This window comes from Lissotriton vulgaris, chromosome 5 (genome assembly GCF_964263255.1).
Source record: "Lissotriton vulgaris chromosome 5, aLisVul1.2, whole genome shotgun sequence".
Classification (NCBI taxonomy): Eukaryota; Metazoa; Chordata; class Amphibia; order Caudata; family Salamandridae; genus Lissotriton; species Lissotriton vulgaris.
The window spans coordinates 1,993,133,308-1,993,152,362 of NC_141693.1; the positions used below are offsets into that span (position 1 = coordinate 1,993,133,308).

The 19,055-nt window shown below is 47.9% G+C and overlaps 1 protein-coding gene across 2 annotated transcripts in view; it reads left to right on the forward strand.

Moving 5' to 3' along the window:
* The window catches only part of TSC1 (TSC complex subunit 1), a 302,457-nt gene that overhangs the window by 107,538 nt on the left and 175,864 nt on the right, over window positions 1-19,055 (forward strand). For both annotated transcript variants that reach the window (XM_086924753.1, XM_086924752.1), the window contains exon 4: window positions 598-750. In XM_086924753.1, coding sequence (XP_086780879.1) covers window positions 598-750 — 153 coding nt within the window. The remainder of the gene's footprint in view (window positions 1-597; window positions 751-19,055) is intronic.

Sequence of the window (19,055 nt, forward strand, 5' to 3'; positions counted from 1 at the left end):
CTACTTTTGTTCCTGTAATCACTCTAGGGCGAGCCTCTATCCATTTCCCCAGGTGCACAAATTCCTCTACATCTGTTCTGAGACATGACTCTGGGGGAGAAAGATAGGGCTCTGCTTATTGGTTGCAATCTGGTGGTTTCAGTCTACCTTCTATGTTGCTTTGAAGGTGGTTGGGAGCGGGTGGTTTAGAGTCTCCAAGGGAAGAAATTGGTTTGTCTCAAGAAATGTTGAATAAGTATAATAGCCGAAACTGAAGAACCAGAATATGCAGTGAGAACAACCTTCATCACTCCCCAGTCAATCCAACCGGTGTTCGTATGCTCACTGAGCGCTTGGGTCCTGACACTGCTGTGGGTGGGAGACGCAGGAGAATGCTAAGGAATTAGAGCAAGGCTTTTGTTACTCCTATAAAGTGGAATCAAACACTTGATAGTCAGGACTGTAAGAGCAGATTAGTACCCTACATGCACTCCCCAGATTCCTACATCATTTCTCAATTCATAACCATACTATACCTACTCTGCGGTTCTAAAGTCAACAATTAGTCCTTTGGCTTTTGATGTCCTGACTTGTTTTCTTTTGCTTGTTTCACTGCAGTACCTTCTGGAAAAAATGAACGAATATCTCAGCAAGCCTGCGACCCGTCTAACCGTCCTGACACTGCTGGGTCATGTGGTCCGGCGGCAGCCTTCTTGGAGGCATAAACTATCTCAGGCACCCATCTTCCATGCTCTGCTGAAATGTCTTAAGGTATGACTTGAGCTAACAAATAGTCCAGTGATGCACAGAGCCACGAAATCCTAGACTACACTTGTGTCAATAAAGTGAAGATCTAATGCTTGGAAAATTGAGGATTGGTTTGGCAGGATGGCTTTAAAAGCTGTATTTTGCTTGACCTGTTTAATTTATTCTTTTGTGATAGCTGCCTTTTTCAAATATTTCTTGTACGTTTTTTTTTTTTACGTATTGGTTCCAGTTGATGGCAGATCAGGCCCTGTGCCGTCTCATTTTCTTTTCCATGCAATTAATGTCTCTACTGCCTGACCCTTGAGTCTGCGGACTGCAGCATGCACAATGAACGTTTTCTGTGGTTCTCCGGTTTAGAGTCCCTTTTTGCTTTCCAGTCTAGTGGTAATCGGGTTGTGGTGGAGAGTTGGAAAGGATTCCAGAAATCCCATTACATGCGAGCCCTTAACTCTGCACTTGTTGCTCTGGAGATAGGGATCCTACCTTGTCCTTCATAAATGGTTGAGAGCACCTGAAGACTAGTTCAGGCCCAAGACCCTTTCTCCAAAATATGCTGTAATCTTTAAACTGTCTGGGATTGTAGTCCTAGCAGATCCCCTACCAAACGCGTTATACCCTCATTTTCGGCCTTTCCCACCTGTCACCAGAACTTGGAGATTTTCTTCTTTTCAGGCATTGTCATTTTCATTGTTACCCATTTGGTTGGCAGTACTCGCAGAGCTTATGCTCTGATTCTCTGGAGTCTCTGAGGAAGCCACAATTTGTCCATGTTTTAGAAACTATTACTGCAGTCACCTGACATTTTCCAACAGGACAAACATTTTAGCAAAAAGGTGCTGTTGGGTTGATAGAGCCATATTTTCAAGGTTCTATATCTATAGAGGAGTCTATTTAAGAAGAATCTCACAAGGAGTACCTCTTGCAGGGAATTATCTTACTGGCAGAATTGCACCATGTTGTCCCAGACCATCCACGTTCTCCCAATAGTTGTTGGTAACTTGAGTGCTTCTGCCTTATTACCAACCTGGACAGCATCATACCACTCTGCCCATTAGACATTAGGCAGCCACTATCATTCCCTTTAACCCTTTTTCAGTGTTACCAGTACCTTTTACAGGGTGCTCTCTGACTTACACTATATCGGTTTCTCCAGTTCCATATGCCACTGGAAAATCTTTCCATTTAGTTAGTTATTCTTGAGGTGGTGGGTATCTGCAGCTTCTGGGCAGGGGGCCGCCTGGTATTCAAGGAAACCTTCCAACCCGCAGGCATTTCTGAAAACTAGACACCTGCATGAGTGCAGGGTGATGTGGCTTATGCAGATCCTACTAAGGTGTCTGAACAAGAACTCTTCAAACCTCAAACTTCATCAGAAATCCCAGAATGTCTTCACATTTTTGTCTGGGAAAAAATTCTGGAATCTGCAATGATTAACAAAGTCCTACCCAGTGTGACCACACTTCTCCCTATAAAACTGGTGTCTCACTTATGTGGTTGGGCCTATTGCTTGGGAGCAGAGTGGCCCAGTAACACTCTGTGCAACATCAAAAACCTACATCAGTTCCTGGGCTGTGAGTAGCTGCTCTATTTAGACCCAGGGTCATCTGTCACTTGTGAAAAACTGCTAAACCAGGCATTTCTGAAAACGAGACACCTGGGAATACAGTAAATCTTGGCTTCATGGCTCCCACTTGCTGTACATAACCAGATTGCATTGCAACTGTAAAACTGCCTAGAGCACTCCCTGACTGGCTGGAGGTGGCCCGGCCTAGTGGAGGATAGAATTGCATTATACGCGGATGATGTGCTGCTGTTCCTGGCTGACCCTGCCCGATCGGGACCTCGCTGCCTACGGGCGTTGGCCATTTTTGAACAAGTCTCCGGCCTGCGGCTTAACCCGTCCAAGTCTGTCCTTGTCCCCTTAAACTTATCGTGCGAGTGTTTCGACTGGCAGCCGTCGATTCCTCTTCGGCGGCTGTCTTTCAAGTACTTGGGGATTTGAGTCTCCCTTCTCCCTGACCTCGCATGGGAGCTCAATAGCACCCCGCTGGTTAGGCGAATCTGCGCCGACCTCCTTAAATGGCGCACGTTGCCCCTGAACCCACTGGGCAGGATTGCCCTATACAAAATGATGATCTTACCCTGTTTTTTGTACATGGTCCGGAAAACACGCACCTCTCCTTTGCTAGATCTTGATTCCGGGACATGGATGGCATGGCCACTAAATTCCTATGGGGGGGTGGGGTCGGAGGTCCAGGCTAGCCCTGGCCCAATGCCGAATCTCACCTTTTGACGGAGGTCTCGGAATGACGAACCTCTACTACTTGGAGACTCGTCTATTCGCGATTCATGACTGGTTTAATGGCGGCTGGTCCGACCAGGCGTATCTTTTATAACTTCACATCTTGGGCTTCTCCTTTATCCAGGGGATGCTTTATGGGGCAACGGTTCCTCGAGCTCTCCCCGAGGTCAAGCGTGGAGTATTCCTGGCTTGGCATGCATCACTACGTCCTACTCATTGGGCGGGCAGGCAGGCTAACTGACTCGCTACACTCCCTTGTGGTGTGGCACCAGGCTTTGTGAAGTGCTTCACTGTCAGGGTTCCGGCAATGGGATCTCATCGGGGTGATCTTGTCGGAAGTGATACTCATATCCGATCCTTTCAAGACGTACAGGCTAGACACTCCCTCTATCCCTCTCAATTCTTTCGCTACTTGAAGTTGCGCCACGCCCTTCACTCCCACATTCCGGACGGCACGCCCCTGCCCGAATATAGCCCGCACGAGGCCAAGTTCTAACCGGGGATTTGGGGAAGGGTGAAGTCTCTCGTACCTACCGATCACTCAACAATAATAACCCTAACTCCCTTTCCCTACTCCGAGAGAAGTGGGAGGGCTTGCTTGGGGCTCTCTAGGATGAGCATTGGAGGGGTGGCCTGATGGCCCCTAGGACGATTGCGGTATCGGCGCGGCTCCGCCTGGTCCAAGTCTATTTTCTTTACGCCCTCTATCTTACACCCCTGTGTCTCCACCGCGCTGGGCGGTGGCCTGATGCCCACTGCCCCCGCTGATCCCACCCCCACGCTGATTTCTAACATATGGTGTGGTTTATGTACTGCGATTTAGGGGTATTGGGAGTCTTTAACACAAGACCTGATGGGGATCCTGGGCTGGGAGGTGCCTTTCGATCCTGTACGTGTTCTGCTGGGGGTCACCGACGGACTAGACGGCTCCAGGGCTGAGAAGCTCTTCCCAATACAGCGTTGGTGGTTGCCAAGAGGGACATTGCTGCTTACTGGCTGGACACAGCCCCTCCCACTCTAGGGTGCTGGTGCCAGGGGGTGGATTGGTGCGCTGCGCAGGAGCGGCCTCTATATGTAGCCAGGGGGTGTCCCGAGAAATTTCGCCGCATGTGGGGCAAATGGGTCGGGGTACTCGACTACTGAGAGGGAGTGGTACGCTCTTCAGGTGCATGTTACGCTCTTCTTGATTTCCTTCTGTAGCCTTGATGTCACTGCGATTTGTTCTTCTGCCCAAATTTACAATATAGCTCTGAATGGTGCTGTTTGTTGTTCAATCCAAAACTCAATAAAATTGTCAAACTGCCTAAATGTCTAGTTTCCACTCATTCCATGAGGGGTGATTGTAGGATCAGGCCTTAGGCTGGCTGGCACCTACAAGAAATCCAGGTTGGTGTGACTTGCATGGACACCAGTACATTTTCATTTCCAGAATTTCCTGCAAATATGAAATAAAAACGTTTTCTCACTTTTCAACACCAGGGTTGACCAACCGTACATATTTCCGGAAACTAGCAAGTATGGGATTCCAGGGCACTTTAGTTTACATGGATCCTTACCCTTATTACCCAGAATACTCTGCAAAGTTTAATGTGTTGGTAAGAACTGGGGGTCACTAGTTCCCCCGGGGGTAGCCTGGCACGAGCAGGTAGGCACCCGAAAGCTCAGGTGTTAAGCGACTACACAGCACACGCATCCACTGAGACAATAAGTGCACGCAAGGACTTAGACCACACCAGTTGTGTTTGATTTATATTACTAAGCTTTTATATACGATTAGAATCCGGGCAAGCAAAAATTCACAGTAGCAATAACTTAGTATTTCATCACTTGGCATTAAATACTACATGAATAAATATTAATTATTAAATAACTGTAGGCATTTCAATAAATATTGCATTAGTCAGAACGACGCATTTCATCTGGGAAAGGTAACCATTTCAGTAAAGATCATGCAACATCCCATTCTAAGTGAACAGGCCTCTCATTGGGTAGGATTGGACTTTCATTAAATGTAGACCAGTTGTTTAGCAGAAGTAAAAGTTTCAGTGGCCAGGCCAACCATGTATAGAGCCTAATGAACCTTACCCCAGGACATTAGGTCAGAATCAGCAGTCCAGGGCCTATCCTAAACAGGCATAAACATTAAATTAAGCATAAATGTCATCTCAGTGAAGGTTAGGCCTCAGCTCAGCAGACAAGAGAACTGGCATTTCATTAAGGCTCGTATACCCCAGTATTCAGCCAGCAGCACTTCCTTATGTCACCATAACCCTAGCGACAGGGCCTACACTAGCTGGCAGGAACCTGGACCCCAGGCGGGGGTTACCCAATCTCTTAGCCCAGTTCCGAGTGCTTGCAGGGGCCAATTAGGGCCAACGGGGCCCAGCAATAGTTTTTCCTGAGGGGAGGGGCGGAAACGGGGCATCCGGCTCACTCCTGGGAAGCCCTGCGTCTGTTTAGGTCCTCCGCCCTCCCCCAGGGCTTTACCTTTGTTCTTCGGGCCTTTCCGGCCCCTTGCGAGGGTTACTGAAGAGGGAGAGGGCTCCTTCTCTCCTCGGAGCCCTCCGGCAGAGGTGTGGACTGTCAGGGGAGGCCCGCGCTGCTCCCACGCTCTTCTTAGGGGTAGTCCTAATGCTGCTCCGGCTTCTCGAAGCCTTCCACGGGCCGGGAGCCAATGGCAGGCCTGGTTTGGGGGGTGTGTGGCGCCGGCCCAATCAGCATGCGGCGGGGGCGGGGCTTGACGCGCCCCCGTCACGTGAGGTGGATGCAGGCTTCACGGCCTGACAGGTCCAGCGCAGCCTGACAGGAATCCCGGCGCGGCCTCTGCGATCGCGGTGGCCTCCCCAAGGCTCCGGGGGACGCCGCGCGCGCGGGGGGGGACTGCACACAGTCGGGCCGGTCGTGGCCCTCAGCAACACAGCGGCGGCCCTCTCCTGGCTCTGAGGGCCGCCGGGGGCAGACAGCAGCGCCTCAAGGACAGCGCTTCCCACGGGTTGTGGTGGTGAGTACTTCAGGGAGCGCTGAGAAGGCACAGCAGCGGTCCGAGGGCACAGCGCTTCACAGTAGTTGTGGGCAACGGCACAACTATCCTGCAGCGCCTCAGGACAGCGCTTGGGAGACATAGCGCTTCAGGATAGGTTACAGCGCTCGGGTGATACATAATGTAGGGGCCCACCCAGCAGTTCTGACAGGAAAGGCAGTCTAAGCCAGAGCACTTATCAGATCAGCAGGTTACAGCGCTTCTCGGGCAATTCGGCAGGGGGGAGGCAGGCAGGACAGCGCAGGCCCAGGTGAAGGCAGGGGGTTGCGCAGGGGCAGCACACTCCAGTACCTGGTTGATCCTGCAGTAGTCCTGATTAGCGCAGGGGTGACTCTTCTCGGCGATTGTTGGTTCAGGCGCCCTTTGGTTGAAGTAGGTTCCTGGTTTCTTACAAGGGGGGCGGGGGGGTTGAGTTGAAGGCTTTTCAGCAGGTCACTTCAGATGGTCCCTGGGTTCCCCTCCCGCCGGGCCAGATCAGTGGGCTAGCTCAGGGTTCCTCACTCTACTTGGAAGGCAGCACCTAAGCCCTGTCACTCCCAGTGGCATAGGTCCCTGACTAGGCCCTACCGCCTAAATCTCCTGCGTGGGTCGCCCCGGTCAGTGATGCCCCAACTGACTAGAAAGTTTCCCTCCCTTTCCTTATATAGCGACAGTTGGCAGTGGCAGTTGGTGTTACCTCCCCTGTTCTAGAAGGTTCCAGGAGCTTCCCTCTTTCTAGCTATGGGCAGGCTGGCATCGCAACATTGTTTAAGGGTTCCAGCCAGCTCCTGGCTACTAGAGTGCATCTACAAAGACCGCTCTGCAGTAGCAGGGGTCAGTGGCAGCCATGTTAGGGGCTGCACCTGCACCTTAACATTGGGAAATAACGGGAAGGTGCCCAGAGACCTAAGCCCAACAAAAAGAAGGTGGGAAAAAATGAGGCCAGGGCGAAAAAAATAGGGAAAGACCACCCTAGGGCTGACGGGTCTAACAGTGTTGTTGGAAAAAAAACTCTGTCCTCATTTGTCTGTCAATTTTTTGACACAGAAAATGTACTCCCATTCTAGAATGGCACACTTCTCCTTATGAAAGTGGTACCCTACATTTGTAGGTGGGCATGCCATTTCAGACAACATTGATCTTCACTTCTAGTTTTGGTCTCTGGAGAAATGTGGGAATGCTGGATGGTAAGACTTTTGCCTTTGCCTGGAGGTTCTTGGAATTTCTGCCAAATAAATGTTTGACCATTGGATTATTGATTCTCCAGTCACACTGCCCTGGATGCCTTTTGGGACTGTAGTTTTCAAAAATGTCCAGGTTGGTAGGTTTTCCCAGGCCAACTCTGCTACCTACTACTGCAGCGATCTCCCATGAAGCAGGTAAGAGATTGGGTATTTTTAGATCTAGTTTTGATGTTCACATGGCATTGTGGGTGAGAGAACGTGCAGGTATCCTGGCACTCCATACTGCCCAGGATTGACATTGGTCTCTGCTTTTCATATATCTCCCCATTTGGTCAGGTCATCCAAAATGGTGGCATAGCTTTAGCCTGAATACTCCTCAGTAACCCTGCCGCAGAAAGTGAGAAGAGGTTTGGTGGTGTTGGTAGTTTTGACATTTCTATTTTATTCTGGATAATAAAATATGTTGGGCCCACGCTTAACACACTTGGGGTCTCAATGTCAGAAATCACCCAGGGTATGTATGTTTCTCTGGTTGACCCAGGCCTAGATATTGAAGCCAGGAAAGTGATGGCAAAGTGGGGGCTATTAGGAAACAATTTGGCGTTCGCATGGAATTCTGGGTCAGAAAACAGACTGCTATCTGTGCAACCAAAATCACACTGGATTGCTCTGGGTTCCAGTTGTCAGAAATGACCTGGAGTTAATTGGCTTCCTCGGTGCCACCTGATCCAGAACTCACATGTTCGAGGCGTATGAGCTGCAGATTGTACACTATGCATAGATCGCCACCTAGTGTTGGGCCCGGATGTTTGCAGTTTGTTGTTGTCCTGAAAAGTTCTTTGGAAGTCACAAGAGAGGTGACTCCTCCTTAGGACCACATTGCGCATAGGCATCGGCTCCATCCCCAGATTGTTTTTTTCCGCCATTGGGCTCGGATGTGTTTCCTGCGCTTCGGTTTGGAACCAAATTTCCTTTGGCATGCAATCCTCACCCAGTTCGACGGTATTGTCTCAATCGCGATCTAAGACGCGAATCTCTACCAACTTCAAAGTCTTCGATTACGGTCATCGACGAAGGCCTTCGGGCCTACCTAGACATCACTTTCTGGCTCATGGAAAGGACGCCATTCAAGAAGTGTCCTCAATGTGGGTCGAAGTTTCCCCACACCGACCTACATGAGGTGTGCAACCTGTGCCTTTCACCGGAGCACGAGGCCAAAGACTGTTCGGCGTGTGCCTCATTCCGCTCCCAAGAAGACGATCCGGGACCGACTAGCTCGAAGAACTAAGGCTCGCTCGTCAGCTCTGATTCCCGACGACATCTTCAATTAAGGCGTCGACGTGCCAGATCACCAGCACGCCGAAGAGAGTATCGGATCATCAGATGCCGAAGAATCAGACGTCGAGGAGGTCACTCCAGCTCAACGGGTCGTAAGTAAGACCGTCGACCCCACCCCTTTCTCGACACCAATCTAAAAAGGTTGCGCTCACACCCTCACCTTTGGGCTTGGGTGCACATTGAGACACTGCTTCTAACGCCCCGCCTTCGGGCTCGGCAAAGAAGGCAACAAAGCCTTCAGGCGGCTCTGGCTCGAGCCAGCCTACTTCCGGTGCCGACCCAGTACCGTCACCGAAGAAAAAGCCATCTTTCTCTTCCACGGCGACCGTTGCTTCGACACCCATGCACATGGCGCCGAAGACTGGCACGGTTCAGCGACATCGAAACTGCACTCTGAGCCGAGCAAAAAATCTGCCAAAGCTCCAGATTCACATGCATCGGAGCCGAAAAAACCAGCGGAACCGAAAAAACAGATTCCCTCAAAAGATACTTCGAAAGGGCACACTCCTAAGCTAACTGCCAACTTGGTGCCTAAAAAAACCTACGGAGCCGAACATTTCGACGCCAAAGGATGTACCTGATTCACAAGAACTTTTTACACCGGATCCACAACAAAATACTCTTGTAAAGGATCCCAAAACGGGACAATTGACTCCCAGCTCCAAGAAGAGACAACTTGAGGCGCCAGTACCTCCTCCCCCTGCAAAGAAGAGACATTGCAACCTCTCCAGTAAGGTTCCCTTCTGCTCCACCTTCCCATACTACTCCTTTTCATACACCTCCTTCACCACAGCATTCACCTACACCATCTCCTAATCTAGACGATGACGTACACACAGATTCTGATTATGAAGGTGGAGGTGCACTTTATCCACCACAGGCTAATAGTCCCCCCTCAGTCAACTAATCCATGGGATTATTACAACACCCCTGATGTGACTTATGTCCCACAGGATGATGCCTATCCTTCCAGACCTTCCCCACCAGAAGACACCATAGGTTTTAACCTGCTAGTCCAGAGGGCTGCACAATATCATAGGGTGGACTTGCATGCTGACGCAGTGTAGAAAGACTTCCTCTTAGACACCTTTGACAGCACACAAAGGTCTACAACCTTCTTACCATTGCTTAAGGGCGTCATAAAGCACGCAACAGAAATTTTTAAAGACCCTGTTAGAGCTAGGGTCTTCAATCCCCGCATTGAAAAGAAATATAAAGCTGCCCCTTTCAGACCCTGCTTATATCAAAGGTCCGGCACAATTAGATTCTTTAGTGGTATCCAATGTACGTAAACGTGCTAATTCCCAAACAGGGGAAGCCTCACCACCACACAAAGAAACTAAACTCCTTGACACCTCTGGCAAAAGAACTGCGGCACAAGCAGCTAACATCTGGCGCATTGCCAACACCCAAGCCTTGCTGGCAAGATACGACAGGGCACATTATGATAAACTTGAGTACCTAATGCAGCACCTACCAGACAAATACAAGAACAGGGCTAATTAACTTATACATGAAGGTAAAAATATCATGAATACTTCCATCCATTGTGCCCTAGATGCTGCAGATACTGCCTCAAGGACAATGAACACCAGGCCCGGACTGGCCATAGCGGGCACTGGGCAATCCCCAAGCACTTTGCCAGTGCCGGTTTTGGTTCCCAGTCCGGCCCTGATCAGCACCTTACTACGTAGACATGCCTGGCTACGTATTTCAGGTTTTAAACCTGAGGTGCAAAACTCCATACTTAATCAGCCATTTGATGAAACACACCTATTTGGCACAAATGTTGACGTGTCTTACCCCTGTAACCCCCTCTCTGGTAGCCCTTGGTGAATGTGGATTGGCCAGGGGTTTTGTAAGAAGAGGATGGACTTTGAGGAGTAGCCTCTTGTGTTACCTCTGTACGATGAGCAACGAAAAGAACGTCTGGGAGCTTGCTGCTGCAAGGCTCCCATAGATTTTGCAGTGTCAGTGTCTTTCTTCATTTTTTGGAAAAAATGAAGAAAGACACTGACACTGCAAAATCTATGGGAGCCTTGCAGCAGCAAGCTCCCAGACGTTCTTTTCGTTGCTCATCGTACAGAGGTAACACAAGAGGCTACTCCTCAAAGTCCATCCTCTTCTTACAAAACCCCTGGCCAATCCACATTCACCAAGGGCTACCAGAGAGGGGGTTACAGGGGTAACAACAACAAAGGCAGAGGCAAGAACACCTCCCGCTCTACCTCCACCCCTACCAAATGACTTTAGTCCCCCCCCCCCCCCCGAACATTCCACTCCTGTGGGGGGAAGACTCCAACAGTTCCTGCCTGCATGGATCAACATCACATCAGATAGGTGGGTGCAGCAACTTATTCAATCAGGTTACTGTCTAGAATTAACATCTACCCCACCAAACAACGTCCAATGTCACAAGAACATCTGTCACTGTTAAAGCAAGAAGTAGTATCTCTGCTAGAAAAAGGTGCAATAGAACTAGTTCCTCTGCACCAGCAAAAGAAGGGGGTTTACTCTCTGCATTTTCTAATCCCAAAGAAGGACGGCTCTCTAAGGCCTATTTTAGACCCCAGACCGCTAAACACATACATACAGTCAGACCATTTTCACTTGGTCACACTCCAGCAAGTCCTTCCTCTTGTCATAAAACGACTTCCTGGAAACTCTAGACCTCAAGGACGCATACTTTCCCATTCACAAAGATCACAGGAAGTATCTCAGGTTTATAATAGACTGGCAGCACTACCTGTTCAAAGTACTCTCATTCGGAGTCACAACAGCACCAAGGGTGTTCACCAAGTGCTTGGCAGTGATGGCAGCACATCCACGTCTTCCTGTATCTCGACGACTGGCTCATAAAAGCCAGTTCACACAATCAATGCGCAAAACGCACTCATGCCACCATCCAGCTGCTCCACGACTTGGGGTTCACAATAAACCACACCAAGTCTCATCTACAGCCATCCAAAGTACAACAGTACCTAGGTTCCACAATAAACACCTCAACAGCACTAGCTTATCCCACCTCAGCAAGGATAGCCAGCATGCAAACTCTCCTAACAAAGTTTCAGCCACAACACTCCCTCCCAGCACGAGTGCTCATGCAACTCATAGGGATGATGGCCTCTTGCATCTTCATAGTACCCCATGCAAGACTTCAAATGCGTCCACTGCAAGAGTGCTTATCACGTCAATGGAACCAGGCTCAAGGTCACTTAGCAGACCTAGTGTTGGGAAACGGTCGAACTCATCGCTCTCTGCAGTGGTGGAACACCAAAAACCTTTCCAAGGGACGACCGTTCCTAGAGCCAGTTCCACAGATAATCTTGATTGCGGATGCATCGCTCTCCGGCTGGGGAGCCCACCTACTGCAACACACCATGCAGGGCAGGTGGACACCGCAACAAAAATTACTCCACATCAATCATCTGAAGTTACTTGCAGTATTCCTGGCACTAAAAGCTTTCCAGAAGCAAGTAGCAAAAAAGCTGTGTTAGTCCGCACAGACACCATGACTGCAATGTATTACATACAGAAGCAAGGAGGCACGCACTCCCTGCAACTATCTCAACTAGCACAGGAAATATGGAGGTGGGCATACCTCAGAACATATTCCTTCTAGCCCAATATGTCCCAGGAGTACAAATTACTATAGCGGATCTGTTAAGTCGTCCAACACAACAGACCCACGAGTGGGAACTTCATATGCAAGTTCTTCAGCCATTCTTTCAGATGTGGGGACCCCCTCAGATAGACCTATTTGCTACCCACCAAAATGCCCAAGCTTCGCCGCCAGATATCCACACCCACTGTCCAAAGGCAATACGATATGGATGAATTGGTCAAACAGATTTGCGTACGCTTTTCCACCTCTACCACTCATGCCACTAGTAGTACGCACACTACAGCAGCATTATCTGACCCTCATCCTAGTTGCTCCAATGTGGGCCAGACAGCCGTGGTACACCACACTGCTACAACTGTCTGTAGTATCGCACCAAAAATTACACCTGTCTCCACACCTCTTAACACAGAACCGTGGAGAGATCAGACACCCGGACCAAACTCAGCTCAACCTAGCGGTCTGGCTCCTGAAGTCCTAGAATTTGGATATCTGAACCTTCCTCCAGACTGTATGAATGTCATAGAAGAAGCTAGACGTCCAACCACTAGGGCATATTATGCAGCCAAGTGGAAACTATTTGTAAAATATTGTCATAATAGCGATAATAATCCCTTGGATGTGGCCATACAACACATTATAGGTTACTGACTACATCTTCAAAGATGTAACTTAGCGTATATGTCTATTAGACTACATCTTGCTGCAATAGCAGCATATCTTCAAAACAGACATCTATCTCTGTTCAGAGCGCCTGCCATTAAAGCCTTTATGGAAGGCCTTAGGAGAATAATTCCTCCCAGAGTACCACCTTCACCTGTATGTAATTTAAACGTCGTTCTCACACGGCTAATGGGGCCTCCCTTCGAACCCCTACACAAATGTGAATTACAATTTTTAACCTGGAAGGTTGCGTTCTTAGTAGCTATTACTTCCCTGCGCAGAGTTAGTGAACTACAAGCACTAACCATTCAAGAACCCTTTTTGCAAATGCATCAAAATAAGGTTGTTCTGCGTACCAATCCAAAATTCCTGCCTAAAGTCATTTCTCCAGTCCATCTCAATCAATCTGTGGAACTGCCCGTTTTCTTCTCGCAACCAGTCAGTAGCAGAAAGAGCTCTTCACACTTTAGATGTCAAAAGAGCATTGCTATACTACATAGAAAGAACACAACCCTTTCGTAAGACAAAACAACTTTTTGTGTCTTTCTCACCACCACACAAGGGCAATCCCATTTCAAAATGTGTAATAGCTAGATGGATTGTCAAATGCATACAGATTTGCTACCACAAAGCTAAACGTACACTATCTGTTCCTCCTAAAGCCCACTCTACCAGAAAGATAGGGGCTTCAATGGCATTTTTAGGGAACATTCCCCTACATGACATCTGCAGAGCAGCCACATGGGCTACACCGCACACATTCACAAAACACTATTGTATAGATGTGGAAACAAAACAACAAGCTAATGTGGGCCAGGCTGTTCTCAAAACATTATTCCAAACTACTGCAACAGATAGGGGTGGTCGCCGCTAAGAGTGGGTACTGCTATATAATCCAAGCATGTTGTACATTCTGCAGCTCATATGCCTCGAACGGAAAATGCTACTTACCAGTATGCATCTGTTCTTGGCATGTAGAGCTGCAGACTTGTACACGCCCACCCGCCTCCCCGGCTACCCTTATCTGTTCCCGTATTATCTTAATTAGATGTCAATTACACGGGCATCCTTCCTGTACTTGCAAAGCTCCATCATTTCCCTAATGGCGAAAAACAGTCTGGGGATGGAGCCGATGCCCATGCTCAATGTGGTCCTAAGGAGGAGTCGCCTATCTCGTGACTTCCAAAGAACTTTTCAGGACAACAACAAACTGCAAACATCTGGACCCAACACTAGGTGGCGATCTATGCATAGTGTACAACTCTGCAGCTCTACATGCCAAGAACAGATGCATACTGGTAAGTAGCATTTTCCTTTTCAGCCATCTCCTAGGGAAAATAGGAGGCAATTGTTATTTCTTTGATTGTTGTTTTGAGATGTGTACCGGCAGGGATGCGTTTCAAACCCCATTCTGTCTCTTCACTGGGTCAGAGTGATTGCTGCCTAAGGATCCCTGCACCTGGGCTTTCTGACTGTGTGCCTTATTCAGCCAGGGTTTAGTTGATGCTGAGGAACAGTTTAGAGATTATTCTGGTTATTGCTTTGTCAGTGTGGCAGCAGAGGTGGTAAGCAAGGCTGCTCCTGAAGTTAGATTATAGACTTCTGTGTGTTTAGTTAGCACTCGTGTTTACTATCGAAGTGTACTCACACTGGCGCAAGGGATAGCAGGGCGATTAAGAAGGTTGGTTGAGGTGCACGATTGATAGGTAGCTCTTGAAGTGCTCTGTGGAGACAGATCAGCAAAATGTTGTGGAGACCAAGATAAAGGTCCTTGAAAGAGTGGAGGACAGGAGTTGAGGGGCAGTTGTTGGAAAGTAGGTTTGGTGGACTTTGTCTGCAGCTTTTATCGAGGACATTCTGCTCGGGCCATGAGAGATGCTTCTGAGATCTGTAATGTGAAATAGTGATGACAGAGGTACAGCTGTGAGGTTTCCTATTTACACCCTATTTCCATGCCTCAATTTATGTTCAAAGTTTTGGAATGACTCATCAACAGATAATTGACAGCCTTCCTAGAAAACAGTAAACTTTTTGACCCCTCTCAGACCTGATTCAGAGCCTCGAATAGCATAGAATATACTCTTCTGGCTGTCCTGGACAACACAAGATTAGAAGTAGATCAGTGCAAAGCTGTTGCCCTGATTCTACTTGATCTTTCCGCTGCATTTGACACTGTCTCGCATTGTCAATTGATAAATAAACTCCAGAATACAGGGCTTCATTCCCCGCCCTATGCTGGTTTGGGTCATTCCTGAACAAAATGACCCAGGCTGTTCAGCTGAACACAGTCTGGTCGTGGCTTTGTCACAATTATCTTCTCCTACCCCTGTGGTCTCTCCCTCAGCAATACAATATGTGGCATCTACAGCACCATGATATCCCCCTGGGGTTAACTGTTGGCGCTTTATAAATACTGCTAGATAACACAATGATCACTTCATTAATGAAAAGTTGGTTCTTTAGCGGTTTGAAGGGAGGTTTTATTAGATTACCTTAAAATATTTTCAATATATATTCCCTTGGTTGTAAATACTGCACTGGAACGTCTAGGCGCCCATAAACTGTACACCTCAGCATCTCGAACCATTTCCTTGCGTGTTCTGCCAGGTAATAACCTTCCTGAAAGTATCAAAGCAAAGTGAATCGGATTCTACACCTGGCCAGTGAAGGCTGCTTTTCTCCTGTAGCTTCCCGGAATGGGGTGGTCTTTTTTTGTGTTCAAAAGTTTTTATTGGTTGTTTCCAAACAAAAGGTAATACAGACAATATGAAATCATAAAAACATAGGGAAGAGACATACAAAACTTAAATCATGAATGTAGAAAAATAGCATTTGTGGGCAGTAGCAGACATTAAGAAACCAAAAATAACATAACATAAATGATTCAAGTAGCATATGTAGTATAAGAGCATTGACCCACAGAAGATAACAGCCGCAGACTTTGGCACGAGAGGTGGACAGAGAATCAACATAGAGAAGTCCAGCAGACGTAGTGAACGTGTTTTGTAGGGTGGGTTCGTGAGTGTAAGGTAGGAGGTTCATGGTGGCTTGTGTGAGCTTAAATAGGTGTCAAGAGTGTCCCACATACTTCTGGTAGGGGATCGCCACAGCGAGTATCAGCCCCTCTTAGGTTGCAGACCCAATTTAACCAGCAGGCAAAGGAGGCTTTGCGGGTGTCTTTCCAGTTACTAAGGATGATCTTGACCGCTGCAGTGAGGAGTAGATCTAGCAGGGCCCTATCATTATCAGTAAGGGACCTGGCCTTGAGGAAGCCGAATACCAGGGTCGATATTTTCTTTTTGGGGGGGGGGAGAGGAGGGGGGGGAGTGTATGAGAAAATGTTGGAGAGAAAAGCAAAGATCTGGTCCCAAAAGGGTATCGCGCATACACAATGGAGCAGGAGGTGTTCTAATTCGCCTACTTTATCCTTACAGTTCCAACAAACTGCGTTGTGTGAATGGAGACGCGCAGGTGTCCAGAAAGCTCTATGGAGTAGCCAAAACTTCGTCTGGGAGAGTGCTGGGCTAATTTTGTGTCTCATGGTTGAAGCCCATGTTTTGGACCAATCGAATTCTGATATTGGAAAAGAGGCGTGTGATTCCCAAAAATGTGTGAGATGCTTATTGAGGGAGGAGTGTTGCAGGCGTATTAGACTCAGCCACCAGGTCTCCTGGCTCTATAAACTATTTAGTTTAGCAAGGTAGTTTGGGAGAAAAGGAGGTTTTGTAGAGAGCTTTGCTTTAGTAATCGCTGACTTTATATATTAAAAATGATATAATTCTAGTGAGTAATTAATGTCTTATCTTGATTGGACCTCTTTGAAGGAGAGGGGTAGGAGTCGCTAAACAACTGATGGGGGAAGTAGATACCTTTTTTAACCCATAATTCATTATGTAGTGGTTTCCCCTTATTAAGGAATGTGGAGATATGCCAAAGCGATGCCATATTAGAATGTCTTATACCGATGTCCAAGAGTTTGTCAGTTTTCCGCAAAACGATTTTAGTGTTCTGGAAAATGGATTTTGGGCAAGTGACCGTGTTCAGGTTCGCAGTTAGGACGACCGCTGGGGCGAGATTCCTAAGAAGAGCTTTCTCTATGACCAGCCAGACGGGGGTATAGTCGACGGGGGTGCCAACCAGTAGTTGCTTTGTTTGGCAAGGAACACCGTCTGATCTAGTTTGAAGTCCGCCAGATTGACCCCTCCCAAGGACTTATCCAGGTGCAGTTTCTTTATGCAAATTCTTGCTTTTTCCCCTTCCATAAGAATTTGGAGAGCAAGACGTCCATTGTGATGGAAGTCTGGAGATAATGTGAGGGGCAGCATTGTGATTGGGTAGTTCACTAGGGGAGAGATCATCATCTTGATGGCCTCGACCATCCCCCACCATGTTATGAAACGAGGAGATCAACCGTCCATGAGGCTTTGAATTTTTTCTAAGGTGGAGGATTCATTACGCTGGAGCGTCTCAAGTAGGGTACTGCCAAATTCAATCTCGAGATACTTAATAAAACCAGCCTGCCATGAGGCCAGAGTTACCCAGCATGTCTCTGGTGCCGTAAACGTTCAGTGGCTTAACTTCTGACTTATCGCGATATAGTTTGTATCCAGAGTGGGCTGAGTATCTCTCTATGGTGGTCATGAGGGCCTCAATGGAAGTATCTGGGTTCTCTGTAACAACGAGGATATCTTCCGCATAAGCAGAAAGTTTTACCCGTGTGTCTCCGAAATCCACACTGTAATTTCATTGTTACGTTTTATATCGGTGATGAGGGGTTCAAGGGCTAAGAGGAACAGGTCAGGCGAAAGAGGGCAGCCCTGTTCCAAGAGGAATGGGTCTAACAGGGTGCCATTTATGGCAATCTGGGCGGACGGAGCAGAGTAGAGGGCCATTACCATGTCAATATAAACCTTCCCCAGGTTGAAAGATAGCATGCACTGTTTCAAGAAGAACCAAGACACCCTGTCGAACGCTTTTTCCGCTTCCAGGGTGATGTCAACAGAGGGGCTGGCCGTTATTTTAGCTTTCTCCAGACCGTGGCACAGTAACCGGGTATTGTCATTGGACATGCGGTATTTGAGAAACCCCACTTGAGAGCTACTAATCAACTTTGGAAGGACTGCATTGAGTCTGTTGGCAAGGATTTTTGCATAAATCTTGCAATCCAGGTTGATGAGCGAGATTGGTTGGTAATTTTTTGTTGAGGGGGTCTTTCCCTTCTTTAGGGATGACAATAACAGTGGCTTCGCCCATTGATTTTGAGACACGGCCCTCCGCCGGAATAGAGTTGAAAAATATTAGTAAAGTAGGGCTGAGACATTAATCAAATAACTTGTAAAAGCTGGCTGAAAAGCCATCCGGGCCTGGCGCTTTATTGCTTTTGAGGGATTTGATAGCTGACGAGAGTTTTGTCAGTGATGTGGGACCCTAATGCCGAACTGTCTTTCTCTGTTAGTTTGGGGAGGTTCCGCGAGTTTAGGTATTTAGAGCACGCCTCCGCATCTAGTGTTAACTTATTTCATAGGTCCTCGTAGAAGGCTTGGAAGGTGTCTAGAATTTTGTTTTGTTTGGTATGCGTGGTATTAGTGTGGTCTTTAACCCCTTGCGTGCGGGGCGTATTCCCCGCCTGTGCTGACTCCGCCTTGCGCGGGCGGAGTCATGACGGAACGGTTCCGTCATCAGCACAGCTCAACCGATGCTGATGACGGAACTGTTCTGTCATCAGCACGCAAGGGGTTAATCGAGGCTATGGTAAATTGCTTCTGCTTGTGTTTGAGGTAGGATGCTAGTAGCTTCCAAGCTCGATTCCCCTCACATAGTTTGAGTGCTTTAAATTTATTTATCCACACTCCAGCGCGTTTGCTCACAATTGTACTATACTCCTATTTCTTTTCAACAAGTTGGTCCAGTGTATATTTGTTGTCTACATTAGCAGAATGGGATATTTCTAGTGATTTGATCTTTCTCTCGTGTGTCTAGTTCCAGATTGGGTATCAGTTTTGTTGTTTTTGTGCTCTGATACCTATAATGACACCCCTAACTGTAGCTTTGAGCGCATCCCATAGGGTGGAAGTGTTAATATCAGGGAGATCATTTAATGTGATGTATTCTTGTATGGCGTCCACAATCTTACGTTTGTTCTCTGGATCTGAGAGTATGTCTTCATTAAAGCGCCAACGT